General features: G+C 40.9%; 2 protein-coding genes and 2 long non-coding RNA genes across 6 annotated transcripts in view; all 4 read left to right on the forward strand.

The window, feature by feature from the left end:
* The first annotated feature begins 281 nt into the window (after positions 1 to 281).
* LOC116715959 (uncharacterized) lies at positions 282 to 3060 on the forward strand. Its single transcript, XR_004338294.1, has 3 exons — positions 282 to 391; positions 2378 to 2537; positions 3010 to 3060. It is a non-coding gene; the product is annotated as an uncharacterized LOC116715959 (long non-coding RNA).
* A 2749-nt stretch (positions 3061 to 5809) lies between these two features.
* LOC116715908 (NACHT, LRR and PYD domains-containing protein 3-like) overlaps positions 5810 to 27675 on the forward strand; it is a 50914-nt gene continuing 29048 nt past the window's right edge. The window contains exons 1-4 of the mRNA XM_032556652.1: positions 5810 to 6162; positions 7422 to 7601; positions 8590 to 8763; positions 9295 to 9465. Of these exons, the coding sequence (XP_032412543.1) occupies positions 5903 to 6162; positions 7422 to 7601; positions 8590 to 8763; positions 9295 to 9465 (785 nt within the window). The 5' untranslated portion in view covers positions 5810 to 5902. The remainder of the gene's footprint in view (positions 6163 to 7421; positions 7602 to 8589; positions 8764 to 9294; positions 9466 to 27675) is intronic.
* LOC116715979 (uncharacterized) lies at positions 14093 to 19672 on the forward strand. 2 transcript variants are annotated; one of them, XR_004338314.1, is made up of 4 exons: positions 14093 to 14137; positions 18988 to 19032; positions 19200 to 19290; positions 19647 to 19672. It is a non-coding gene; the product is annotated as an uncharacterized LOC116715979 (long non-coding RNA). The 2 variants fall into 2 exon arrangements; XR_004338315.1 differs by lacking the exon at positions 14093 to 14137 and adding an exon at positions 18717 to 18744.
* Positions 15318 to 17665, forward strand: LOC116715923 (uncharacterized). Of its 2 annotated transcripts, none has more exons than XM_032556684.1 (4): positions 15318 to 15724; positions 16632 to 16925; positions 17267 to 17419; positions 17498 to 17665. In XM_032556684.1, the coding sequence occupies exons 1-4, from the start codon at positions 15475 to 15477 to the stop codon at positions 17659 to 17661; spliced, it is 861 nt and encodes a 286-aa protein (XP_032412575.1). In that variant the 5' UTR covers positions 15318 to 15474; the 3' UTR covers positions 17662 to 17665. The 2 variants fall into 2 exon arrangements, with proteins under 2 accessions (XP_032412575.1, XP_032412576.1); XM_032556685.1 differs by having other exon boundaries at positions 15320 to 15724; positions 16659 to 16925.

Consider the following 27675-nt stretch of genomic DNA (forward strand, 5'->3'; position numbering starts at 1 on the left):
TAATATGAAGAGGAATATCTGTAGTTGCGATAGTTCACCACCAGAGGGCAGTGAGCGCTCATAATCCTCCATCAAACGCCTGTTAAACTGCAGTTTGTTCTGCTGGTTTTCTGCTGAATCCATGAAAAAAGCTGCTCAGCTTCAGATCTGCTTCACTAACAGCAAAACAGAAATACTGAAGCTTTTCCATCTTCACTCTAGTTTTTTCACTCTGTTAAATCTAACTGAACTATTAATGTTTATTCAGATGAATCAAACTTTGGCTCTAGAGGAAAACACAAGTTACGCAACTTCCTGTGGAAATAGAAACTGAAACCAACTTTGGTCTCCTTCAGATCAGCCTCCATTTTGAGCTGCAGGATGGAAATAACTTGCTGACTTGTTACTAGAGGTAAGTGTTGCCGCTCCGGGTCTCTCCGTGTCTCTCGGCTCTCTGGAGCCTTTCTAACCGATGAACCCACCGAGGCTTCCCGGGGCCTCAGTCACCTCGGCCTGGGTCGCTCGGCTCTCATAGGGCCTGGTCCCCGCAGCAGCGCTCTGTTTACTTTATTGAAGGCCTGATCTAGAAAGGAATTAGATCAAATGAAAAACTTTATTGTGAGACGTTGCTGCTTATAAAGTGATGCTAAGTGAGGTTACATTATGCGACTATAAGGAACAAAAAGAGAAATATTGAACACACTATAAACACACAGCTCAGTTACTGCGCAGTTAACCTGGTGAATGATCAGCTATGATCTACCATGACAGCAGCATCTAAAGCTGATCTGTTTGTGTGGAGCAATAATGAACTTTTCAGATTTAATCTAAATAAACTGAGAACTTAATGTAACTTTTACAGTCCATCAGTTCTTGCTGCAGCGACTCTCTCTGGTGTTTTAACCTAAAAAGCAGAACTAAAACATTGTAAACTAGTTTCTCTGCTTGTTGAAATCAGCAGGAAGTGAATCACATCACTCCGTCCCTCATCAGTCTGGGGTTCAGCAGAAACTGATGTTTCTCTTGTCTGTGGATCAGAACCGGCTTTAAGCCGTCCACAGATTTCCTCTCTTCCTCCTCACTGAGTTTGATCTTTTTCCAGGTTTTCCTCTTGTTGCTCCTTTCAGCAGGAAGAAACTCTTTGTCTCTCAAAGCTCTGCTGGAAAAATGCATCCAGATCCAGACTGACTCTTACCTGAAAGGTTGCTGTGTTTAGCAATCAGTATCTGCAAAATCGGAATCGATCAGCCAGAAAACTGCAGTCGGTTCAACCCTAAAAATAACAAAACTTTTAAATGGAGCAATAATAATAAAATAAATAATTTCACAAACATTTTAGATCAGTTGTAACAAACTAGTTTCTAACTAAAAGAGTTGCATTAATGTGTCTCTTTATTTTGAAGGTCAATCAGATCAATAGACTAAATATGTTTCAGGCCTCGCTGAGTGTTTGGGGGCTTCATCCCCCTATTGAAGCAGCTGTTTACCCATGATTCCTTGCAGTGGGTCCAGCTGGTACCTCAGCTGGATGCTGTGGTCCCTGAAAGCTGCTTTGTGTCTCTTGAGCTGAGAGGAAATCCTGCTGAGCTGCACACAGAGGCTGACATGTTGCTGAGATCCCAGCTGGACCCGGTTCTGTCTGGAGGAGAGCTGTGGACCCGACCTGAGCTGCTGCTCCCTCAGAACCTTCTGCTCACTGACTCCCTCCATACAGAGCTACAATAGAGTCATGATGCGTTCAAGTCCACTGGGAGCTAAATAAGTTCACTAGTTCATAGGAAATGTTCACTCATTCATTCAAATGATTCACTCTGATCCTCTGAACACATGATGGGAACCAGCTTTCTGCTTCACAGAACAGTTACTGGAACCGGATCACTGGTGTTAGAGATTTTTTGGTATTATCATTTTATTCTTACTTTAGTTCACATTAAGTCTATAGATCTTTGTGATTTTCTGTTTAAAGTGTTCTCTTCTTTAAATGACCTGGAGGTCACTACTGTCTGTTCAACTTTATGAGAAATAGATAACACTAAGTTTCTCAGACCTTAAACCCTTTTGCAAGAACACCTCCTAATTTAGTAACCACCTGTGAGCAGTCGTATTTTGTTTTCTTGACAGTACTGACCGAGATTTGAACCGGGCTCAGACCTTTGATCAGATATCACATCTGGAACTGGGTTGTTAGATGTTTGGGTTAGAAGCTTTACGACCTCTGTTGTTTTCCTGACTGCCCCCTTGCCTGTTCTTCTTTGACAATAAAAACAGGAGTTTTTGTGAGGGCAGATCAGAATGCTCTGTGGAACTGATCGGAGGAGAAGTTTGATAGAGCCTTCCCTTTTGCAAAAGCTCCACGTAAAATTCATATACGTTGTCTGTGGTTCTTTCTTTTATTTAGGTTCAAAAGGAAAATACCTATCAACTGGACTGACTGGTTCTGGTTTCTCTCTCCAAATGGCCAGAAGATGAAAGATGGGTATCAGTCCATCTATGAGGAGTGACCGGTCCAAAGGTCATCCTTCAGACTTCAGTAATGAACCTGAACCATCAGACAGAAAGTAAGAAACCATTTTCTAACTGATTCATGTGAATCTATTGAGATATAAAATAAAAGATATTAACTGGTTGATCTTCAGTGTTTCAATAAACAGTAACTTAATTTTCTGAGATATTAATTTAAAGTTAGTCATGAAGGATGTTGGTCAGTAAATCAGAGTTTGAATGAAAGTCTGAATGAATCAATGATGAAAATGTTGCATGAAAACAAAAACAACCAACAATGTGAGGAGCAACGACTCAGATTGTCTCTAAACCCAGTGAAGCACTGGAGCTTCCAGACTGGGAACACTGGTATCAGTCATGATACCAGATATGATACAATGAAGAACTTCACACCAGAGATCATCAATGATCTCAGGTTCTGTTCTGACCCAGTTTCTGGTCTCTAGTTTGTGGTGGACCTTCATGAACATCTTCAGCTCCAGCCTGTTGATAGTGAAATATTTCACTGATGAAGAAATGTCTTTACAGGAGCTGTGAGTGTGAAGAAAGACCCAGAACAGGAGCTGAACGGCCGACAGCCAATCAGAGCAGCTGTTCTCCAGGTGAGACTGAACTCCTCCAATCAGAGCCTCCTGTCGTCTCTGTTGGACCAGATCCACGTCTTTAGTTGAGATTTGGAAATTTAAGGTTTAAAAGTCTTTTAGTGATCAATTATTTCAGCTGGTGTAACTGGAACTTATGTGCTGGTGATGATAAAGAAAGGAGAAAAAAAGTGATGAAAATGTTTGTTAATCAGTGAATATTTTCATCACAATATTCACCAATAATATTGAGAGTTAACAGCTCCTTGATGACCTTCTATCAGATCGCGTCTTTAAACATTCAGAGATAGAAGGTAAACTTGAGAAGAACCAAACCAGAGCAGACAAGGACTGCAACAAAATAGATGCTGTGATGAAGAAGAACAGAGAGCCTGCAGATTGATGGTCAAACATCTTCAGCACATGGATGAATTGAAGGTTTCAATTAATTTCCGTTTTTGGGATTGCTTTTTCTTATATTGTGCCTCCATATCTGGCTTGTCTTTATTTATTATCGTAGCTGCTTCAGGTTTGCTTTTGTTACATTGTGCAGCCGTGTTTCCTGGCCTATTCGCTCGTCGGTTTACGGGTCAAGAGTGGCGATTTCAGCTCGACCCGACCGAGTCCTGTGAGCGTGAGATGCTGGGTGTCTGGGGTCACTCTGGAGGCTATATGTGCAGCAGCCTCTTGGTCATCCCCAAATACCTTTGCTGGGTTTTACAGGGTTAACTGGGCCACCTTTCACCTGGGATCCTATCCCAGCGCTCATCATCATCCCAGTGAGGTGGGCATGTTTTCGGGGTTGTTTCTTTTCTGTGTGTGATTTCTCAGGACTCTGTCGGTAATCGTCATCCAGTGCTTTAATCACCGCCTCTGGCGGTCAGTAGGGATGAAATAGAACAAAAGTTTAGACTGTAACTACGGTTCTATGAATCCCGGATGACCGCCAGAGCGCTCGGTCCCTCAGAATCATCGTGTTTCACGAGAAGATTGAGGAACTGAGCTGTCATTGTCACGTGACTATATAGACTTACTGGTGTCACCGGGGGTCACATGTGACCATGTTGGTATAAGATTCTCGACCTGTGCAAGAGAGATCATCCAGTGCTTTAAGCACCGCCTCTGGCGGTCAGTAGGGATTCATAGAACCGTAGTTACAGTCGTGACTTTCGTTATTCTTACCATGCAGAGTTTTTATAAAATTTGGGCTTTTTATTTATTGATTTACTTTTTTCTCATCCATTAAAGCTGATGCACAAATTGTCTCTGAGAATATCAAAAGATTATTGTTTTCCTTATGTTCAGCTGAAGTGTCTCCTCTCCTGTCTTTGTCTCTTTCTTCAGATTTTGATATTCAGTGTCAGAGTGACCATAAAGCGTCTCTGAAGAAGAAGTTCCAGAGTCTCTCTGAAGGCGTCGCTGAACCTGGAAATCAAACCGTTCTGAACCAGATCTACACAGAGCTCCACATCACAGAGGGGTTAACTAGAGAGGTCAACCAGGAACATGAGGTCAGACACATTGAAACAGCATCCAGGAAACAAGAAACAACAATCAGAAGAGAAAACATCTTTAAAGTCCCACCTGGAAGAGATCAACCAATCAGAACAGTGATGACCATGGGAGTGGCTGGCATTGGGAAAACACTGTTAACACAGAAGTTCACTCTGGACTGGGCTGAAGGCAAAACCAACCAGAACATTGATTTCATATTTCCATTCACTTTCAGAGAGCTGAATATGTTGAAAGAAGAAAAGTTCAGCTTATTAGGACTGATTCATAAATTATTTTCTAAAACCAAAGAAATCAGCAGCTTTGAAACGTTCCAGGTTCTGTTCATCTTTGATGGTCTGGATGAAAGTCGATTTACTCTGGATTTCAAGAACAATCCGATCCTGACTGATGTTACAGAGTCCAGCTCAGTGGATGTTCTGGTGACAAACCTCATCAGGAGGAAACTGCTTCCCTCTGCTCTCCTCTGGATAACCACACGACCTGCAGCAGCCAATCAGATCCTTGCTGAGTGTGTCGGCATGGCGACAGAGGTCAGAGGGTTCACTGACCCCCAGAAGGAGGAGTACTTCAGGAAGAGATTCAGAGATGATGAAGAGAAGGCCAGCAGGATCATCTCCCACATCCAGAAATCAAAAAGTCTCCACATCATGTGTCACATCCCAGTTTTCTGCTGGATCACTGCTAAAGTTCTGGAGGATGTGATGATGACCAGAGAGGGAGAAAAACTGCCAAAGACTCTGACTGAGATGTACATAGCATTCCTGAAGGTTAACTTCGCAATCAAGAAGGAAAAGTATGATGGAGGAAAAAAGACAAGATCAATCTGGAGTCCAGAGAACAAGAAGCTGATTGAGTCTCTAGGAAAACTGGCTTTTGAGCAGCTGCTGGAGGGAAACCTGATCTTCTATGACAAAGAGCTCAAAAAGTGCGGCATCAACATCAAAGATGCTGCGTTGTTCTCAGGAGTGTTCACTGAAATGTTTAAAAGAGAGAGAGGGACGTGCAGCATCTCTGTCTACTCCTTTGTTCATCTGAGCATCCAGGAGTTTCTGGCTGCAGTCTACATGCTCCACTGTTTCACCAGCAGGAAGTCAGAGGTGATCAAGACGTTCCTGGGAGAAAAATACAGAGAAACATCTCTAGATAAGTTCATGAAGAAAGTCATGGAGAAATCCCTCAGCAGTAAAAATGGCCACCTGGACCTGTTTGTCCGCTTCCTTCATGGTCTCACTGTGGAGTCCAACCAGAGACTCTTAGAAGATCTGCTGGGTCAGACAGAGAACAGTCCAGAAACCATCCAGAGAATCATCACCAACCTGAAGGAGATGAACACTGAATATATCTCTCCTGATAGAAGCATCAACATCTTCTACTGTCTGGTGGAGATGAACGACGTCTCATTTTATCAGGAGATCCAACGGCTGCTGGATTCAGGGAAGGAGCTCTCAGAGACTGACTATTCAGCTCTGGCCTTCATGCTGCAGATGTCAGAGGTTCTGGATGAGTTGGACCTGGAGAAGTACAACACATCATATTATGGACGATGGAGACTGTTTCCAGCTGTGAGGAACTGCAGAAAGGCTCGGTGAGTCCAGATGTTTTCATTGTGTGAATGCTGATTCAGCTCTATTGTCCTCCTGTTTCTTCTTCTTCTTCAAGTTGCTTCTGGATGTTTTTGGTCTTTAACTTCTTCCTTCATCCTCTGGACTATTTCAGCCATTCAACCATCTAAACATTCAGCTCATCCAGGACAGCTGCAGCTTCTGGTTTTAGACATTTTGATCATTTTAAAAATATTTAACTTTTTATCAGTTTTCATGTTTAAATGAATAGAAAACCCTGAACTCTAGAAAAAAATCTATTTTGTCTGAAAGATCCAATCAGCCAGAGAGACTTTTACACTTTAAACTCCTCTTCACTCATTGAGCCGCTACTCCTTTTAGGATCTTTGTCTTTTTTAAATTATAAAATCACTGTTTAGGTTTGATGGACACTTTAAAATAACCCCAATAATTGCTGCTGTTGTCATGGAAACCAGTTAGAAACTTAGTGAACCAACTTTTCCTCCTCCCACTAGTTTCCTCTGAGTTTGTAAATGAGAGCAAAATGTGGTGATTGTTGTCTGGCTCCAGAAAAAGTCCTAGTTTCTGTCAGATCCTCCCAAAGCTCTGAGAACTCTGCTTCCAGAGCTGGAACCATTTTCCTCATCAACTCTTCATCTGCAGCTTTTGTTGAAGCTGTTAGCCATGAAGACCTGGAGAGACATGAGCTTCAACTCTTTAGACATCCCAGCCTCTTCTAGTTACTGGAGAACTTTCACTGCTTCACCATGAAAAATGCTGCTGGACCCAAACGCTCTGTTTTGGTCTTCAGCTCTTTAACAGTTTAGCAACAATTTCTTCTAACATCCAAACCTTTGTTCCTCTGAGCCACACGGTCTAGTCCAAGTCCGAGCTGTGAGCAGTTCCTCCTCCTCTCCATCATCTCCAGTAGTTTCCTTCATCAGCTCAGTCAGCCTCTTCATCAGCTGCTTCAGCTCCTTTGAGGCTCTGATGCTGCAGCTCCATCAGATGCTGCAGAGAAAACTGAACTTTCCTTCACAGATGATAGAAGATCTTCAACATCTGACTGCAGCTGAAGGTCTGAGGACATGAAGCCTGGACCAGAACCAGAACCAGAACCTGGACTTTAACCAGGACCTGCACAGATTCTCTGTGGGGTCAAACTCAGTAGATTGAAGATCAGATGTTGATCAGATGATGACATCACTGTTATCATATTTTAGTCTCTTTATGATCCAGATTGATTTCATTAGAACTGAATTTATTTCTTCTCTAATCACAGACTTGGTGACTGGTGGTTCCAAAAGGATGAATGTGAAGTTTTGGCCTCGGCTCTGAAGTCCAACCCAGATCTGACTGAACTGGAAATAAATGAGATCTTCATAAATAGAGGTGAAGACTCTGATCTGAAGCCTGTGGTTGAGATCCTGGAGAGTTCAGTCAGTAAAGTGAAGAATCTGAGGTTTGTTTTCTTTATTTATACAATAAAATCCTTCATTTATACTTTAAACATTAGTTTAATTAATGCTTTTATTCTAATATATTTTATTTTAAAACAACCTGTTTAAATGTCAGAATAAAATCTCTAAAACTTTTTACCTTATATATTATTTTTTTTCTTATTTCAGACTTTGAGATTATTGAACTTTGTTTTTCAGTTTTTTACTTTAAAATGTTTTTTACTGATGAACAAAATGAGTAAAATAATTCAAATGATGTAAATTAATGATGGAGATGTTTCAGTTTGGTTTGGTAAAGATTCAGATTGTTTTATTTCTCATTTCTGATTCTCATCTTTACATCCAGAATGAAATGTTGTTCCTCCAGAGTCGAGCCACAAACACTGACAAGTTCAAATCATCATTAATGACCAAATCTAAGAAATGACTGATTGTAGAAAAGCAAATCTAGATGAAATGAATGAAAGTGAGGTTTGCAGCAGCAGCAGGTTCCTCAGCTTTGTCCTGAAGCTGTGGTTCTGTTGGGCCGGGTCAGAGAGGAACCGTCCTCTTCAGTCTGACAGCTGTCAGTCGGTTGGAGCCTCGTCTCTGTGATGATGCTTCATCAGGTCACGTCTCCTTAGGAAATAATGGCCTCCATTGGCTTTCAGCAGCTTTAATAAGAACCCAAGGCCATTAATGAAGAAACTGAGTGGTTCTGATCCAGTTACCAAGTCGGGTCTCCAGCTGATGATCAGGAACCAGCAGAAATAGCTCAACTCATCCAGGCTGATAGAAAACTTTGAGTTTCTCTATTGATCAAATGTTCTGGTTCTGCTGGTTTGGACTCTTTAAACCAGTTTGACTGGATCAGATGTTAGAATCAGTTCATCGTGTTTCTTTTACATTCAGGGAAATTAATTTTCTACATTTTTATTATTTATTTGTTCATGTTTCAGTTTTAACCTGCATCCTGTTGGCTTCAGCTCACATCTTTTATTCTTTATTCAGATTGGAGGTCTGCAGTTTGTCAGAGACCAGCTGGACTTCTCTGTTCTCAGCTCTGAAGTCCAACCCGACCCATCTGACAAGACTGGACCTGATTGATATCAACCTGGGAGATTCTGGACTGAAGGAGCTCTGTGGTTTTCTACAGACTGAAGGCTGCAGACTGGAGACATTGAAGTATTTTAATTATATAATTATCAATATTTCTGTGAATAATTATATATAATTGATCATAAATCAAATTAATTTCTTCTGTTCTAATAAATATTTTCTGAGTTTGTTCCTGGACTTGGATCCAGAGTTTAATTTAGTCCCTCTGTGTAACTGAGTTGGACCTGCTGATCTGAGGTCAGAACAGGACAGCATTCGGACCCCCAGTGTGTAGAAATCCCCCTCATGTGAAGCAGGTCAAAGGTCATTCAACCCAGTCTAGAAAAGTGAATTCCTGGAATCTGACAGGAACAAATCAATAATCAATGATTGATGCTTCAACACTTTGATCAGAACCTGGAATGATTTTACTGACTAAAATCCTCCAACACAACATGACCCAGTACCAGGTTCTGGTTCTGGTTCTGAAGTCAGCAGGTCTTTATTGAAGCAGCAGCTTGTTGGCATTAATATTGATGAGAATCTTTATCTGGTTCTGTTGGACTGGTTAACCTGCATCCTGTTGGCTTCAGCTCACATCTTTTATTCTTTATTCAGTTTGAGCTGCAGGTTGTCAAAGACCAGCTGGACTTCTCTGTTCTCAGCTCTGAAGTCCAACCCGACCCACCTGACAAAACTGGACCTGATCGGAACCAACCTGGGAGATTCTGGAGTGAAGGAGCTCTGTGGTTTTCTACAGACTGAAGGCTGCAGACTGGAGACATTGTTGTATGTAATTCTATAATTATTGATATTTCTGTGAATAATTATATATAATTGATCATAAATCAAATTAATTTCTTCTGTTCTAATAAATATTTTCTGAGTTTGTTCCTGGACTTGGATCCAGAGTTTAATTTAGTCCCTCTGTGTAACTGAGTTGGACCTGCTGATCTGAGGTCAGAACAGGACAGCATTCGGACCCCCAGTGTGTAGAAATCCCCCTCATGTGAAGCAGGTCAAAGGTCATTCAACCCAGTCTAGAAAAGTGAATTCCTGGAATCTGACAGGAACAAATCAATAATCAATGATTGATGCTTCAACACTTTGATCAGAACCTGGAATGATTTTACTGACTAAAATCCTCCAACACAACATGACCCAGTACCAGGTTCTGGTTCTGGTTCTGGTTCTGAAGTCAGCAGGTCTTTATTGAAGCAGCAGCTTGTTGGCATTAATATTGATGAGAATCTTTAACTGGTTCTGTTGGACTGGTTAACCTGCATCCTGTTGGCTTCAGCTCACATCTTTTATTGGGGCCTGCCATGCAAAGCAATGGCAGGAACCTATTGCTATTCTCCCAATTCTTTATTTTTCATCCGTAACCGTTAATGCGGCTCGTACCGCTGCGTGCACACCTACAAATGAGGTATCAAAATGTGCAGAAAATTCACGCCATTGGAGCTATTACTTTTGGTGGGATTCGGGGTTAACATGGCGACATAATTCGCAAAAAACTACGAAAAAAACCCCATTATAAGTCAATGGGAAAAATCCTAGAAATACCCTATTTTTGAGGATTTTCTGTGTCGTCACGAATTCACGTAGAAATGCCATTCAAATTTCATTTTGTAGATACGTCTGTGATCTCTTCGAAAGTGAAGACGGCTCGTCGATACCAATTACGGTTTGTCCACAATTTGTCTCTAAGCGACCCAAAGTTTCTCATTTTTCCTAAAATTAGAGTGCGTCTCTCACTGATTAGAGTGAGAAATCAAGAGAACTTTTTCACCCCAAAATAATTTTGAAATCGCCATCACGCCCACAAATATCGCACGATTGGTATCAAAATCGGTCCTGACATTGATACGCATGTCTGCTCCGGTAAAATGTTTTCGAAATTTATCTAGACCGTACGGTTTTCTGTCACGGTGCTTCAGAGCAAAGTCATGCGACAGGATTTTCTAGGCTGTCTCAGGCTCTGTCACTAACAGTTCACACCTTGGTGAGAAACTTATTTAACATAGCAACGGAACTCAAGAGGCTATTGGCTGCTGATTAGGACTACAAATACGCATCACTGTAGTTCTATCTATAGTGGAACCCTCAGTTGAAACAGATCAGGACTGAACTGGCCTTTAGAACTACTTGCTGCTATGGGCTGTATATAACTGATTTAACTCAGTAACTGTTACACATGGGATTAGTTTTGAACTTTAAAATTAAGCATAATAATAATTTCAAAATAAAAGCCTTGAATATAACAAAAATTCCAAAATAAAAGCCTTGAATATTTTTACATGACGTAATTGCTCTTTTTGGCTTTATTTGACTTTTTCATCCAAAGCACTGTTACACATGGTATTAGTTTGAAACTTTGAAATGAAGCATACTGAAAATTTCAAAATAAAAGCCTTGAGAATTTTTACATGAGATTATTGCTGTTTTGAGCATTATATAACTGATTTAACCCAATGACTGTTATTCATGGGATTAGGTTGGCCCTTTGAAATGAAGTTTAACAAAAATTCCAAAATAAAAGCCTTTAATATTTTTACATCAACTACTTGCGTTTTCAGCATTATATAACTGATTTAACCTAATGACTATTACACATGGGATTAGTTTGTCCCTTTGAAATGAAGCTTAACAAAAATTTCAAAATAAAAGCCTTTAATATTTTTAAATCAACTACTTGTGTTTTGAGCATTATATAACTGATTTACCCAATGACTATTAGACATGGGTTTATTGGGGCAATAAAAATTAAGCTTAATGAAAATTTCAAAATAAAAGCCTTGAATATTTTTACATCATGTAATTGCTCTTTTTGGCTTTATTTGACTTTTTCATCCAAAGCACTGTTACACATGGTATTAGTTTGGCCCTTTGAAATGAAGCATACTGAAAATTTCAAATTAAAAGCCTTGACAATTTTACATCAGGTATTTGCTCTTTTGGGCATTATGTGAATTTTTTATCCAAAGCACTGATAAACATGGGATTAGGTTGGCCCTTTGAAATGAAGTTTAACAAAAATTCCAAAATAAAAGCCTTTAATATTTTTACATCAACTACTTGTGTTTTGAGCATTATATAACTGATTTTATCCAATGACTGTTATTCATGGGATTAGTTTGGCGCTTTGAAATGAAGCTTAACAAACATTTCAAAATAAAAGCCTTTAATATTTTTACATCAACTACTTGTGTTTTGAGCATTATATAACTATTTTAACCCAGTGACTATTACGCATGGGATTAGTTTGGCCCTTTCAAATGAAGTTTAACAAAACTTCCAAAATAAAAGCCTTGAGAAAATTTTAAATCTTACTGAATGGTGCACGTCCACCTTACTTAACGTTCTTGTGATTCTCCACATGCTATTGATTACGTTGCAGCGTTCTTTAGCATCGATGCTAATTTGTAGCGTGACAACGCCGGGCCCAAACCGACGGGCACGCCTTGGCAGGCCCCGGCTAAATTTCTTCCGAAATTTTCTAGTTCTTTATTCAGATTGTGGGACTGCAGTTTGTCAAAGATCAGCTGTGATTATTTGGCCTCAACTCTGAAGTCCAACCCGACCCGTCTGACAAAACTGGACCTGAGATTCAACAACCTGAAGGATTCAGATGTTCAGCAGCTGAAGAATCTTGTAAAGACTTTAAAGTAAGTAAATGTTTGTAGTGAGTCCAGCTGCTATCAGCATATTGAACTAAACCCAGTAAGCATCAAAGTAAAGATCCAGTGTTCCCAGTAAAGCTGCAGCTTCTCAGTGGGAGGAGAATGGTTCAGGCTTCCTGATTGGACACAGAGACAGCAATCAGCCAATCAGAGGAGCAGCAGCTTGCTGTGTTCCTGTGTTTGTGTTGGTGTGAAGATAAGTGTTGTTGCTGTGTCCATGTCTCCAGGAAGTCCAGCTGGACTCCATCGTCCAGCCGTCCAACATGTCTAGAGACAGTGGTCCTCATCCATCAAACTGTGGCAGCAGCAGATCTGATCTCAGATCTGTTTGTTCTCTCAGTTCAACAGGAAACAACTGATCAGGTTCATCTTGGTCACAGCTCTGAGATCAGTCTGACTGCAGCCTGGAAACCATCTAGTGGATGTGCTGCGTCACTGCTGCTGGAGAGAGGCTGGAAACACTCACTGATCTGCTCTCTCCTTCCTTCTTCTCTCTGCAGGTTCGATGATTTTGATTATTCTGACTTTTCCGACTGATGATCCCAGTAAAGTAGAAAATGGTCTCAGTGTCCTGCTGATCCTCAGAGGTTGAAGCTGCAGCAGTTTGAGTCTAAAGAGACTCTGACTGGATCATGATGATGACCTCTGACCTCCAAGGTTTTCCTCTCATTTATTTTCTCATGTCTGTCATTTAGTGTCTGATATTGTTTGTCTCTTTGGATCAATAAAGATCCAATTCAAACTGGGCTCCATTTAGAGGCTTCATGGAGTTTTGATCTGAACTGGATTCAACTGGAAAGTTGATCTTTTTTCTCTCTGATTCATTTTCATCCTGGAACCAGAAATGGTCTGAGAATGGAAACATGGGAATCATTTTCAGTTCAGCTTTGAAGCCATGAAAGACACTTCAAACCTCTTTTCTCTGCTGCTTCTTCCTTCTGCTGACATGAAAATGTTCCTCAAAGCTCCACAGATAAAAAGATGCTTTACTGGAAACTGCAGAGAAACTTCAGCTTCCATCAGAGAAACCAGTTTAACCAGTTTAGAACTGGATGTCCTACAGAAACTCTGATCTTAGAGCAGTTTTCAGGAACATGTGGGACCTGGAAAAAAAAAGATTTTATATATTTTATGTTCATTGTAAAAGCTAAATCTTGATGTTTTACGTCATCATTCATTCTCAGCTTTAATTTCTCTCAGTTTGTTTTGGTTTTTACTTTTTTAACTCCATATTTCATGTTTTGAGTTTTCTAGAGAACTTCAGGCTCTTTACTGTGATTTTACTGATTTATTCAAACCTCAGAGAATCACTGGGATAATGTGCTGATTGGTTCATGTTTGATTTCATAATTCTTCTAATGCAATGTGGGTTGCTGGATGTTTAACGACCAAATAAAGTTTTTAAAAAATCTTTGTGTATTTTTATGCAGCTGACTGTGTACACATATAATAACTAAACCTTCATTTTAATCCTCCAGGCCATTTTTGCTGTATTATAAGTTTTCACATTTAGTTTCACAGCTTAAATTAGTAAAAGCAGAAACATCTCAAGTTGATTTCAGCTTTAAGCTACTAATTTAGCCAGCAGTTTATTTTTGCAGTATTCAGACTGAAGATGTTTTTTTAATAAAACAGATGAGAATCAATCTTTTCAATCAAAACTCGATTAATTAAATCAGCTATTGAATTAGAATAATAACTTGTATAAAACTGCCATTTCTGTCTGGTTAATGGTGCAGCAGATCCTGCAGGGGGCGCTCTGGGGCCTCAGTGTTCAGGTCGGTTACAGTCACATCTCCCAGACTCCTGAATCTTCTGGTTCCTTCCTGAAATGATTTCCTGCAATAAAATGTTGGTTGGAAATGAGCAGAAAACTGAGAAAAACCTGAAAAAGTCCAAATCTGACCTAAAGTTTTACAGCTCAACTCATACAAAGGAAAACATGAAAATAAAGGTGTTTATTGTCACCTGGAAGGAGGCGGAGCCTCAGCTGGGTCAGGGGGCGGAGCCTCAGGTGTGTCAGGGGGCGGAGCCTCAGGTGTGTCAGCTCTAGTCAGGTTTGGATCAGAACCGGTTCAGACTCCATGCAGCAGCAGAGCAGAGTCTGTATATTTTTGTTATTTAATAAATTATCTTAAGAAAACGAAATTGATAGAAAGGATATAAGGTTTCTTTTATTTTTCTTTTTTGGGGGGTTTGGGGGAAAATATATGGATCATCCCGATCCACACTCCATTCCAGTTCATGGCGGTAATTCACATCAATAAGTTGCTTGCCAACCGCCAAAAAAGAAGAAGAAGAAGAAGAAGAAGAAGAGCAGCGTCTGGATCAGGTGAGTGTTCACTTCTTGTTTTGCTGATGTTTTATTTACAATGTTTCAATGTGAAATTAATCCACAGCATAAACAACTAAGCAGGTGTAAGTGAACCAGGGTGTGATATTATTTAAAACAATGTGGTTGCAAGGAAGTAAATTTGGTAAGACTTTATTTGAAGGGTTGCACGTAAAAAGGACATAGGATTCTTTATAAATGTTGTCATGAAATGTCATTTTGTAAATAATGACAATTTTTTCATACAGGGTTTACACTTTTAATTGACTTTTTATGTAATGTTTTAGTGTAAGTGTGCATAAAAATCTCATTATTTATCAAAAAATGGACAAAGTTTACACTTTTACTGTGTGGATTATTGAACAAAACTATCAAGCTGCCCTTAGATCAAATATAACTCGGATTAAATTAATGAATGAAATATAAAATCAGTATTCCTGGATGTAGAAAATGTTTCTGTAAGGATGCAGTTGTGACCTCACACCACTAGGGGCGCTAGCGGCCGCGCTGTTTCTCTTCTCTCTTGGAATAGAAGTAGCGAGCATGTTACCGTGTACAGTGCGCATGCTCACTGAGCATTGTTGTTGTAGTCAGCTGGTGGTTGTCATTCTGGCGGAAAGTGGAGAAAAATATCAAGTGAAACGGAGCAAAAGCCGAACGGATTGAAATATTTTACAGAAACGACAGTAGGTGTCGCTGTTTTCGCTTTATAACCAACAGTGGCGCTTAATTTTATTTAAAATTAGAGCAAGTTGATCGTTTCTCCGCAGGTGGAGCGCTCGGATGGAGGCAGAGCCGGAGGACCAGGAGGAGGAAGAGGCGGCTGCCGCCATGCTGTGGTCCATCCAGGAGGCTCTGGAGAGGCAGACCCAGCAGATCGGAGCGTCGGCCTGCGGGGCCACAGCGGTGGTGGACGTCCTGAAGGCCCTCGGAGTGGATGTTGCGCCGGAAGAAGCCGACCGCTGCGTCCAAACCCGCCTGAGGAGGAACGAGTCTCCTCTGCCAGACTACCTGCTGTCCCGCAGCGAAGCAGGTGAGCTGCGGCCATGTTTATATTATGGGATGTTGGTGCGTGAAGAATAGTTTTTGACATGTTTGCCAGCGAAATAATGTGCAGCTGTTCATTTCTATTGAGACTAGAACGGATAGCAGTGACGCATGTAGGGGCGCTGGGCTACCGGGGGCGCCAAAGTAAAGACAGAAAATCTATTTCTTTTCATCATTTTTTGAATCTGAAGGCTGTTGATTGTGTTGGCGTACAGAGAGTAGAATGTAAATGTGCAAGTTTCAATTTGTAAATAATTTGAAGGGATCTGGATGAAGTATTTTTGTTCATATGACATCCGATCTTAATTGAGTTTCTCGTTTTTTTCTCTTAAAAAATGTCCAATGACAAGAGATATTTGTCTGTTAGTTGTACGATGAAGTTAGAGTGGGGTTACAAGAATAGTCTTTTAATTTTATTTCTGAAAGTCCTCATAATAGTATTTGAAAAAAATTCAAAATTGTACTTGATAAAATTATGAGCGAAAGTCGTTTTAATTAGGAAAAAAAGCTTGTAGTTATTAACATGTTATGATGTCTGTCATTAAAACAAACTAAATGAATTTTTAGAGTTCTTCTAATATGATGGTGATGGTTAAAAAAACATCTGTAAAACTAATACCAAAGTAAAATTTCACATTTCTCATTTAAACATTTTATTTTTTCTGAAGAAATTTTAAAGAAATTACTACAATTCTTGCTATAGAAAAGAAGTCACAGCTTCAACCTAATATTTTAATGTAGATCTGAATTCAAAGTCAAAATAAGTCGAACCAAGATGGCCGCCCTGACATCACTCTGAATGTTCTAAACACAAGGAGTGAATTAGTTAAAAAATAATGTAGATGTTCCATGAATTAATCTGTAGTGTGAATCTTTTTTCTTGTTGCCGTTAGCGACCGGTCATGTTTACCTTCGTCCAGGTGCGACTCACGCTCAGCTGATCCGAGGCGCTCAGGAGGCCAGCGGCGGGAAGGCCGTCGGCCGCTTCTTCCACCTTTATCCACGGCGGCGCGTCAGGTTGGTTTCCTGGCTCGCACGCTGGATCAGGAAGGGCGCCGTTCCCGTGGCGACCATGAACATGCAGGTGGCCGTGCCCGACGGCGAGGAGGTGCCCGACGCTTGGCACCATCAGCTCATATTTGGAGTGGCGCCCAGAGCCGTTTTTATGACCAACCCTTTGGATGTAGGTGTGTAAGCCAGAAGATTTATGGTTTATTTTACCATATTGTACCAAAGCAGTCAACCTGTTGGTTTAGTTATTGGTTATTTTACTCCTAATTGCACTTACTGAACAAATGAAAGTTGTTTTTACATGCTGGTGTGTCTTTAAGTGAGCTGTACTGGCGCAGAGTTGTCACATAAAATAGGATTTCAGTACGTTTATCTCTGATTTTTGTTTCTAAATGGTTCAAGTCAAATCAGAATTGTTTTTCTGTATCAGAATTGAAAGAAGGGGATGAGCACATCTCTGTTTTGTCATCTACTTTCATCTGAACATAAAGAAGTTTGGTTCTGTTCTCTCTTTCAGTCGGTGAGGTCGAAGTTCACCAGCGACTCTGCAGCCAGTCGGTGCTGCTGGTTCGTCGGGAAGACGTTCTGCAGAGATTAACGCCCGACGGTCCGCCGTCCGACCTCTCCCAGATTCAGTCGGACCCGCGCTGGTGGCAGCTGGACGTCGAGGGTGAGGCGGCGACCTTCCTCACCCACCTGACGCCGACCTCTGAGCCTCCATGTTTGATTCTGGTTTTCTTTTCTCCAGGTCAAGTGAGGCGGATGATGTTAGAGGAAGAGCTGGAGGACGGGCCCAGGACGGCTCACGTCAGCATCCCCGCGGCGTACAGTTCAGGGGTCACGCTGTTTGCGCTGACGGGTTCAGACGTGGCTCAGCAGCTCCTCAAGGCTCCTGAACTTCCTCTGCTGTGACGACGGAAAAACCGACTGGAGAAACGCTGGAAAGGAAAGCAGCTCTCTGATTGTTCTCCTCCAGTCAGCTGGAACGCTGATTATCTCAGTTCATTTATTTATTTCAGAAGCAATAAAAGCTTCAACTCCATCTTAGTTATGAGACTGAAATATGGAGTTGGAGTTAGTGAGCTTCGGTTCATTTTCTGCTCCGTTTCTTCCACTAAAGATGTAGAAATGTCGCATCTTTTGCTGTTTCTCCATCATGTTTTACATGTAATATTGTTACAATACTAATAATAAATGTTTTTGTGGAATGTTCTGTGTTTCTTTAAAAAGTTCAAATATTAATGTTCAATGTGTAACTAAAATATAAACTCTCAAATGCTAAAAGCAGAAATATTTAAGTATACCATGTTATTTATTTTAAATGTATAAGTTTGGAATCAGAGAGGAATTATCAAGCACTAAAAGCCAGAATACAGTTTCCAAATAATAAAATGTGTGGAGTCAAAATGAAAACAGTTGTGAAGTTTTACCATAATGAGCATTTGTAGGAGAAAAGGGGGAAGTTTGCAAACTGAATAAGTAGGTTGCTTATACAAGTTAAAAAATGTATAAAGTTCTTAAAGAGATTTTAGGAAACTTTCCAAAAACGTTCCTGAAGATCAGCTGCATTTCTTTTTAGGGAACGATTCTCATGTTCAGGACCTGGCACTGCTTCAACATGTCTGAAGTAAAAATAAAGTATTTAGTGTGAAGGCTATAAGTGAAATAGATCTGATAATGTAGAATGATGTGCAGGTTCTTATGAAGTCAAAAAAGGTGTGCTGGTTATTTAATTTAATGTAGTGAAGCATTTAGGAAATAACAGATACGTTGAGGAATGAAGACATTTTTTCACAAAGGTAATCCTGGCAGCGAAGAAAAACAATGTGAAAGATGAATGAAGAAGATAAGATGGGGATTTTGGAGGAAATTGAAACGAAGGAAAGAATTATTAGAGTATGAAAATACTGCAAATGCAGTTAAATCATTACTGAAAGTACGTTTGTAAAATATTGTTGGATGAAATCCTCCTAAAAAACTTCTAGAAGTAATGTTGTTAGTAGCAACTCTTAAATCTGATAACAAACTTCTTCCCTTTGTTGTTTGCTGGCCATAGATTTTAACCACATCTATGGTAGTGAAATAGTTAAAATCCTATTTTAGCTCTAACGATGATTGAAGCTTCATTATTGCTTTAGAAAGTGTATTAAAGGTAAATGTTAACTATTTATTTTACAGTTTAGCTCAGCTGTAAAGGAACTACGTCTCCCGTGATGCTTTGCGCTTTCTCTCCCAAAGGAAGTAGTGGAATCCAAAAAGTGTTCCTCCCATCATTTGGTGAAGGTAAGACTCCACACGTGTCGACGGTTTTAGCTTCTCTGTTCTCTCTCTTTTTTCGTTAGTAATTTAGTTTTTGTGCAAACTTTGCATGTTTTTCTCACTGTGACTCCACGCAGTGTGTGTGTGTGTGTGTGTGTTAATGTTTAGTTGCGTCACATGTGTCCCCGCAGCTTCCACGGAGGGTCAGTCCACCCACGGAGAGCGGGGAAAGCACAGCAGGCGAAACGGGCTGCGAGTAATTCTTGGTTCATAACAACAGAGGTTGGTAAATTTTGTGCATGTCGACGTCTTTTTGCTGCTAGATTCACTTTAAAGTCAACAATATTTAGAAAAGAAACGCTTAAAAGTGATGGATGCAAATAAAACCTTCATTATTTTCTAGCGGCATTTTAAATCTGCTCCCAGCTTATTATATGTACTTTTCTATCAGTTGGTTTCAGGAGGTCACATGAGTCCAGTGACTCCAATCAGAGTTGAACATGTTCAGCCAGGGTCCAACACTGGACTCTCTGTTATCCCAGAGATTGGCCCGTTTATCTTTACTCTGTTTCTGCAGTAATCTGGGGCTCCACATCAATGCCGATTGTGTTAAAAGTCCAGTTTCCTTTTTCTTCCAGCTCATTGGTTTGATCTCTACGATTTCATCGGACCTCCATCCCCTGGAAAAGGTCACGGCTCTTCCTGCTAAAGGTCAGCGCTTGCATAATTGCACGGTGGCTTCACACGGTGAGAGGAAATCCTCCTTCAAGTCGAATCTCTTGTGGTTCCAGTTGCGATGGCGGAGCGGGTTCTGGTGGTAGGAGGCGGGGGACGGGAACACGCGCTGGCCTGGAAGCTGGCCCAGTCGCCCCGGGTCCAGCAGGTTCTGGTGGCTCCCGGAAACGCAGGAACCGCCAGCTGCGGCAAGATCAGCAACTCTGGTACCTGAGGGGCTGTTGGACCTGCTAACTGCTCAACATAGGATGTATTTTAGCTGAAGTCACTGGACAGAATTGAAAACCAGAGGTGAGCATCTGTAGCTTTCTGTTGCGTTTCTGCAGAGGTGTCGGTGAGCAACCACAGCATCCTGGCTCAGTTCTGTAAGGACCACCACGTCGGTTTGGTCGTAGTCGGACCCGAGGCGCCGCTGGCAGCAGGTGGAGTTGATTCCAGTTTCTTATTGTGGGATCAAACCTCAGGCGGTTCTGACCCGTATCGTCTCTGCAGGTATGGTGGACGATCTGACGGCGGATCTTTTCTTATTTCTGTAGACAGTCTTTAAAAACAGATAAAAGTATTTAAATGACATTAACAGCAGCAACATAATATTGTATGTGTAATACATTTATTTACAGATTAATTCAGTTCTACAAAAGACTGCAATCAACTTAGTAATATTAAGTACTAATAAATTAAACTTTATTAACTTTTTATATTTAATTTTTCTCTATTAGCCCCTTTCATCCTGCTTGATGCTCCTATCGCAGGTGATTGAATTTTATTTCAAACACATTTTTATTATTTATATTTTTTCAGGCCTTGAGTCTCAAAATTTCCCACAGTGAATCGTTTTTGGAGGATTTTTATAGAATAAGTTTTATTTTCCATGTACTAACCCTGCAGTGACTCTTATTTAACATTAATGTAAGCTGATTTGATTTGGCCTGATAAAAGTGAAAATGAGATCAAATAAACTGTAATTAATATGAAGAGGAATATCTGTAGTTGCGATAGTTCACCACCAGAGGGCAGTGAGCGCTCATAATCCTCCATCAAACGCCTGTTAAACTGCAGTTTGTTCTGCTGGTTTTCTGCTGAATCCATGAAAAAAGCTGCTCAGCTTCAGATCTGCTTCACTAACAGCAAAACAGAAATACTGAAGCTTTTCCATCTTCACTCTAGTTTTTTCACTCTGTTAAATCTAACTGAACTATTAATGTTTATTCAGATGAATCAAACTTTGGCTCTAGAGGAAAACACAAGTTACGTGACTTCCTGTGGAAAAAGAAACTGAAACCAACTTTGGTCTCCTTCAGATCAGCCTCCATTTTGAGCTGCAGGATGGAAATAACTTGCTGACTTGTTACTAGAGGTAAGTGTTGCCGCTCCGGGTCCCTCCATGTCTCTCGGCTCTCTGGAGCCTTTCTAACCGATGAACCCACCGAGGCTTCCCGGGGCCTCAGTCACCTCGGCCTGGGTCGCTCGGCTCTCATAGGGCCTGGTCCCCGCAGCAGCGCTCTGTTTACTTTATTGAAGGCCTGATCTAGAAAGGAATTAGATCAAATGAAAAACTTTATTGTGAGACGTTGCTGCTTATAAAGTGATGCTAAGTGAGGTTACATTATGCGACTATAAGGAACAAAAAGAGAAATATTGAACACACTATAAACACACAGCTCAGTTACTGCGCAGTTAACCTGGTGAATGATCAGCTATGATCTACCATGACGGCAGCATCTAAAGCTGATCTGTTTGTGTGGAGCAATAATGAACTTTTCAGATTTAATCTAAATAAACTGAGAACTTAATGTAACTTTTACAGTCCATCAGTTCTTGCTGCAGCGACTCTCTCTGGTGTTTTAACCTAAAAAGCAGAACTAAAACATTGTAAACTAGTTTCTCTGCTTGTTGAAATCAGCAGGAAGTGAATCACATCACTCCGTCCCTCATCAGTCTGGGGTTCAGCAGAAACTGATGTTTCTCTTGTCTGTGGATCAGAACCGGCTTTAAGCCGTCCACAGATTTCCTCTCTTCCTCCTCACTGAGTTTGATCTTTTTCCAGGTTTTCCTCTTGTTGCTCCTTTCAGCAGGAAGAAACTCTTTGTCTCTCAAAGCTCTGCTGGAAAAATGCATCCAGATCCAGACTGACTCTTACCTGAAAGGTTGCTGTGTTTAGCAATCAGTATCTGCAAAATCGGAATCGATCAGCCAGAAAACTGCAGTCGGTTCAACCCTAAAAATAACAAAACTTTTAAATGGAGCAATAATAATAAAATAAATAATTTCACAAACTTTTTAGATCAGTTGTAACAAACTAGTTTCTAACTAAAAGAGTTGCATTAATGCGTCTCTTTATTTTGAAGTTCAATCAGATCAATTGACTAAATATGTTTCAGGCCTCGCTGAGTGTTTGGGGGCTTCATCCCCCTATTGAAGCAGCTGTTTACCCATGATTCCTTGCAGTGGGTCCAGCTGGTACCTCAGCTGGATGCTGTGGTCCCTGAAAGCTGCTTTGTGTCTGTTGAGCTGAGAGGAAATCCTGCTGAGCTGCACACAGAGGCTGACATGTTGCTGAGATCCCAGCTGGACCCGGTTCTGTCTGGAGGAGAGCTGTGGACCCGACCTGAGCTGCTGCTCCCTCAGAACCTTCTGCTCACTGACTCCCTCCATACAGAGCTACAATAGAGTCATGATGCGTTCAAGTCCACTGGGAGCTAAATAAGTTCACTAGTTCATAGGAAATGTTCACTCATTCATTCAAATGATTCACTCTGATCCTCTGAACACATGATGGGAACCAGCTTTCTGCTTCACAGGACAGTTACTGGAACCGGATCACTGGACTGACTGGTTCTGGTTTCTCTCTCCAAAAGGCCAGAAGATGGAAGATCAGGACAGAGCAGAACCTCCAGGACCCATCAGTCCATCTATGAGGAGTGACCGGTCCAAAGGTTGTCCTCTAGACTTCAGTAATGAACCTGAACCATCAGACAGAAAGTAAGAAATCATTTTCTAACTGATTCATGTGAATCTATAGAGATATAAAATAAATGATATTAACTGGTTGATCTTCAGTGTTTCAATAAACAGTAACTTAATTTTCTGAGATATTAATTTAAAGTTAGTCATGAAGGATGTTGGTCAGTAAATCAGAGTTTGAATGAAAGTCTGAATGAATCAATGATGAAAATGTTGCATGAAAACAAAAACAACCAACAATGTGAGGAGCAACGACTCAGATTGTCTCTAAACCCAGTGAAGCACTGGAGCTTCCAGACTGGGAACACTGGTATCAGTCATGATACCAGATATGATACAATGAAGAACTTCAAACCAGAGATCATCAATGATCTCAGGTTCTGTTCTGACCCAGTTCTGGTCTCTAGTTTGTGGTGGACCTTCATGAACATGTTCAGCTCCAGCCTGTTGATAGTGAAATATTTCACTGATGAAGAAATGTCTTTACAGGAGCTGTGAGTGTGAAGAAAGACCCAGAACAGGAGCTGAACGGCCGACAGCCAATCAGAGCAGCTGTTCTCCAGGTGAGACTGAACTCCTCCAATCAGAGCCTCCTGTCGTCTCTGTTGGACCAGATCCACGTCTTTAGTTGAGATTTGGAAATTTAAGGTTTAAAAGTCTTTTAGTGATCAATTATTTCAGCTGGTGTAACTGGAACTTATGTGCTGGTAACTCTGGTTAACATGGTCCTCATTTAATTGGAGCCTGTTCAGAAAAATAAACAATTGATTTTATTCTGAAGGGTCGCTTTGCACCATAACCCATGCCACCAGCTCTAGTGAAACACTTTATAGGATCAATATGATGAGACATCACAGGGTTCAGAGGAATGAAATGCAGACAGGATGGATAAAGAGATCATCAATCAGATAATGGTTGTGTAATAATTGATTATTTGTGGGCAGATCCAGGTTTAAATTTTGACATTTAATCTTTTAAGCAATTAATATATTATTCAAGTGTTTTATGTGTTTTCAGAAAATGACTAAAGGGCAATTCCACATAATTTCTCACTATCTTGAGCATCTTTAAGCTGATCTGCTTCAAAAACTAAAATACTTAAAGACTTCAAACCTGCTGTAGGTTCTTAGTTTCATCTTAATTACAGAATATTTAAAACCAGCTGTGAGGTTTTTAGAAACATATTTGACTTCAATACAGGAGGACATATGGCTAATTTATTATCTCAGATGCAAAAACTTGCTGTGTGTTTTATTCCAACATTTGGTAACAGAGATCCTAAAACTTAGAGACTGAGATGAAGACTTGGTGATGATGGTAAAGAAATGAGAAAAAAAATGATGAAAATGTTTGTTAATCAGTCAATATTTTCATCACAATATTCACCAATAATATTGAGAGTTAACAGCTCCTTGATGACCTTCTATCAGATCGCGTCTTTAAACATTCAGAGATAGAAGGTAAACTTGAGAAGAACCAAACCAGAGCAGACAAGGACTGCAACAAAATAGATGCTGTGATGAAGAAGAACAGAGAGCCTGCAGATTGATGGTCAAACATCTTCAGCACATGGATGAATTGAAGGTTTCAATTAATTTCCGTTTTTGGGATTGCTTTTTCTTATATTGTGCCTCCATATCTGGCTTGTCTTTATTTATTATCGTAGCTGCTTCAGGTTTGCTTTTGTTACATTGTGCAGCCGTGTTTCCTGGCCTATTCGCTCGTCGGTTTACGGGTCAAGAGTGGCGATTTCAGCTCGACCTGACCGAGTCCTGTGAGCGTGAGATGCTGGGTGTCTGAGGTCACTCTGGAGGCTATATGTGCAGCAGCCTCTTGGTCATCCCCAAATACCTTTGCTGGGTTTTACAGGGTTAACTGGGCCACCTTTCACCTGGGATCCTGTCCCAGCGCTCATCATCATCCCAGTGAGGTGGGCATGTTTTCGGGGTTGTTTCTTTTCTGTGTGTGATTTCTCAGGACTCTGTCGGTAATTGTCATCCAGTGCTTTAAGCACCGCCTCTGGCGATCATCTGGGATTCATCAAACCGTAGTTACAGTCGTGACTTTTGTTATTCTTACCATACAGAATTTTTATAAAATTTGGGCTTTTTATTTATTGATTTACTTTTTTCTCATCCATTAAAGCTGATGCACAAATTGTCTCTGAGAATATCAAAAAATTATTGTTTTCCTTATGTCCAGCTGAAGTGTCTCCTCTCCTGTCTTTGTCTCTTTCTTCAGATTTTGATATTCGGTGTCAGAGTGACCATAAAGCGTCTCTGAAGAAGAAGTTCCAGAGTCTCTTTGAAGGCGTCGCTGAACCTGGAAATCAAACCGTTCTGAACCAGATCTACACAGAGCTCCACATCACAGAGGGGTTAACTAGAGAGGTCAACCAGGAACATGAGGTCAGACACATTGAAACAGCATCCAGGAAACAAGAAACAATCAGAAGAGAAAACATCTTTAAAGTCCCACCTGGAAGAGATCAACCAATCAGAACAGTGATGACCATGGGAGTGGCTGGCATTGGGAAAACACTGTTAACACAGAAGTTCACTCTGGACTGGGCTGAAGGCAAAACCAACCAGAACATTGATTTCATATTTCCATTCACTTTCAGAGAGCTGAATATGTTGAAAGAAGAAAAGTTCAGCTTATTAGGACTGATTCATAAATTATTTTCTAAAACCAAAGAAATCAGCAGCTTTGAAACGTTCCAGGTTCTGTTCATCTTTGATGGTCTGGATGAAAGTCGATTTACTCTGAATTTCAAGAACAATCCGATCCTGACTGATGTTACAGAGTCCAGCTCAGTGGATGTTCTGGTGACAAACCTCATCAGGAGGAAACTGCTTCCCTCTGCTCTCCTCTGGATAACCACACGACCTGCAGCAGCCAATCAGATCCCTGCTGAGTGTGCTGGCATGGTAACAGAGGTCAGAGGGTTCACTGACCCCCAGAAGGAGGAGTACTTCAGGAAGAGATTCAGAGATGATGAAGAGAAGGCCAGCAGGATCATCTCCCACATCCAGAAATCAAAAAGTCTCCACATCATGTGTCACATCCCAGTTTTCTGCTGGATCACTGCTAAAGTTCTGGAGGATGTGATGATGACCAGAGAGGGAGAAAAACTGCCAAAGACTCTGACTGAGATGTACATAGCATTCCTGGAGGTTAACTTCTCAATCAAGAAGGAAAAGTATGATGGAGGAAAAAAGACAAGATCAATCTGGAGTCCAGAGAACAAGAAGCTGATTGAGTCTCTAGGAAAACTGGCTTTTGAGCAGCTGCTGGAGGGAAACCTGATCTTCTATGACAAAGAGCTCAAAAAGTGCGGCATCAACATCAACGATGCTGCGTTGTTCTCAGGAGTGTTCACTGAAATGTTTAAAAGAGAGAGAGGGACGTGCGACATCTCCGTCTACTCCTTTGTTCATCTGAGCATCCAGGAGTTTCTGGCTGCAGTCTACATGCTCCACTGTTTCACCAGCAGGAAGTCAGAGGTGATCAAGACGTTTCTGGGAGAAAAATACAGAGAAACATCTCTAGATGAGTTCATGAAGAAAGTCATGGAGAAATCCCTCAGCAGTGAAAATGGCCACCTGGACTTGTTTGTCCGCTTCCTTCATGGTCTCACTGTGGAGTCCAACCAGAGAGTCTTAGAAGATCTGCTGGGTCAGACAGAGAACAGTCCAGAAACCATCCAGAGAATCATCACCAACCTGAAGGAGATGAACACTAAAACAATCTCTCTTTTCCAAGATATAATGAACACTGATAGAATCTCTCCTGACAGAAGCATCAACATCTTCTACTGTCTGGTTGAGATGAACGACGTCTCATTTTATCAGGAGATCCAACGGCTGCTGGATTCAGGGAAGAAGCTCTCAGTGACTGACTGTTCAGCTCTGGCCTTCATGCTGCAGATGTCAGAGGTTCTGGATGAGTTGGACCTGAAGAAGTACAACACATCATGGGATGGACAACAGAGACTGGTTCCAGCTGTGAGGAACTGCAGAAAGGCTCGGTGAGTCCAGATGTTTTCATTGTGTGAATGCTGATTCAGCTCTATTGTCCTCCTGTTTCTTCTTCTTCTTCAAGTTGCTTCTGGATGTTTTTGGTCTTTAACTTCTTCCTTCATCCTCTGGACTATTTCAGCCATTCAACCATCTAAACATTCAGCTCATCCAGGACAGCTGCAGCTTCTGGTTTTAGACATTTTGATCATTTTAAAAATATTTAACTTTTTATCAGTTTTCATGTTTAACTGAATAGAAAACCCTGAACTCTAGAAAAAAATCTATTTTGTCTGAAAGATCCAATCAGCCAGAGAGACTTTTACACTTTAAACTCCTCTTCACTCATTGAGCCGCTTCTCCTTTTAGGATCTTTGTCTTTTTTTAAATTATAAAATCACTGTTTAGGTTTGATGGACACTTTAAAATAACCCCAATAATTGCTGCTGTTGTCATGGAAACCAGTTAGAAACTTGGTGAACCAACTTTTCCTCCTCCCACTAGTTTCCTCTGAGTTTGTAAATGAGAGCAAAATGTGGTGATTGTTGTCTGGCTCCAGAAAAAGTCCTAGTTTCTGTCAGATCCTCCCAAAGCTCTGAGAACTCTGCTTCCAGAGCTGGAACCATTTTCCTCATCAACTCTTCATCTGCAGCTTTTGTTGAAGCTGTTAGCCATGAAGACCTGGAGAGACATGAGCTTCAACTCTTTAGACATCCCAGCCTCTTCTAGTTACTGGAGAACTTTCACTGCTTCACCATGAAAATCCTGCTGGACCCAAACGCTCTGTTTTGGTCTTCAGCTCTTTAAGAGTTTAGCAACAATTTCTTCTAACATCCAAACCTTTGTTCCTCTGAGCCAAACGGTCTAGTCCAAGTCCGAGCTGTGAGCAGTTCCTCCTCCTCTCCATCATCTCCAGTAGTTTCCTTCATCAGCTCAGTCAGCCTCTTCA

The sequence above is a fragment of the Xiphophorus hellerii genome, chromosome 24 (assembly GCF_003331165.1).
Source record: "Xiphophorus hellerii strain 12219 chromosome 24, Xiphophorus_hellerii-4.1, whole genome shotgun sequence".
Classification (NCBI taxonomy): Eukaryota; Metazoa; Chordata; class Actinopteri; order Cyprinodontiformes; family Poeciliidae; genus Xiphophorus; species Xiphophorus hellerii.

Bases quoted from the DNA above. Each gene is read 5' to 3' on its own strand.
- LOC116715923 (XM_032556684.1), top strand. From the start codon at position 15,475: ATGGAGGCAGAGCCGGAGGACCAGGAGGAGGAAGAGGCGGCTGCCGCC. The intron at 15,725-16,631 runs GTGAGCTGCGGC...TGTTGCCGTTAG, and splicing joins GCTGTCCCGCAGCGAAGCAG to CGACCGGTCATGTTTACCTT. The intron at 16,926-17,266 runs GTGTGTAAGCCA...TCTCTCTTTCAG, and splicing joins GACCAACCCTTTGGATGTAG to TCGGTGAGGTCGAAGTTCAC.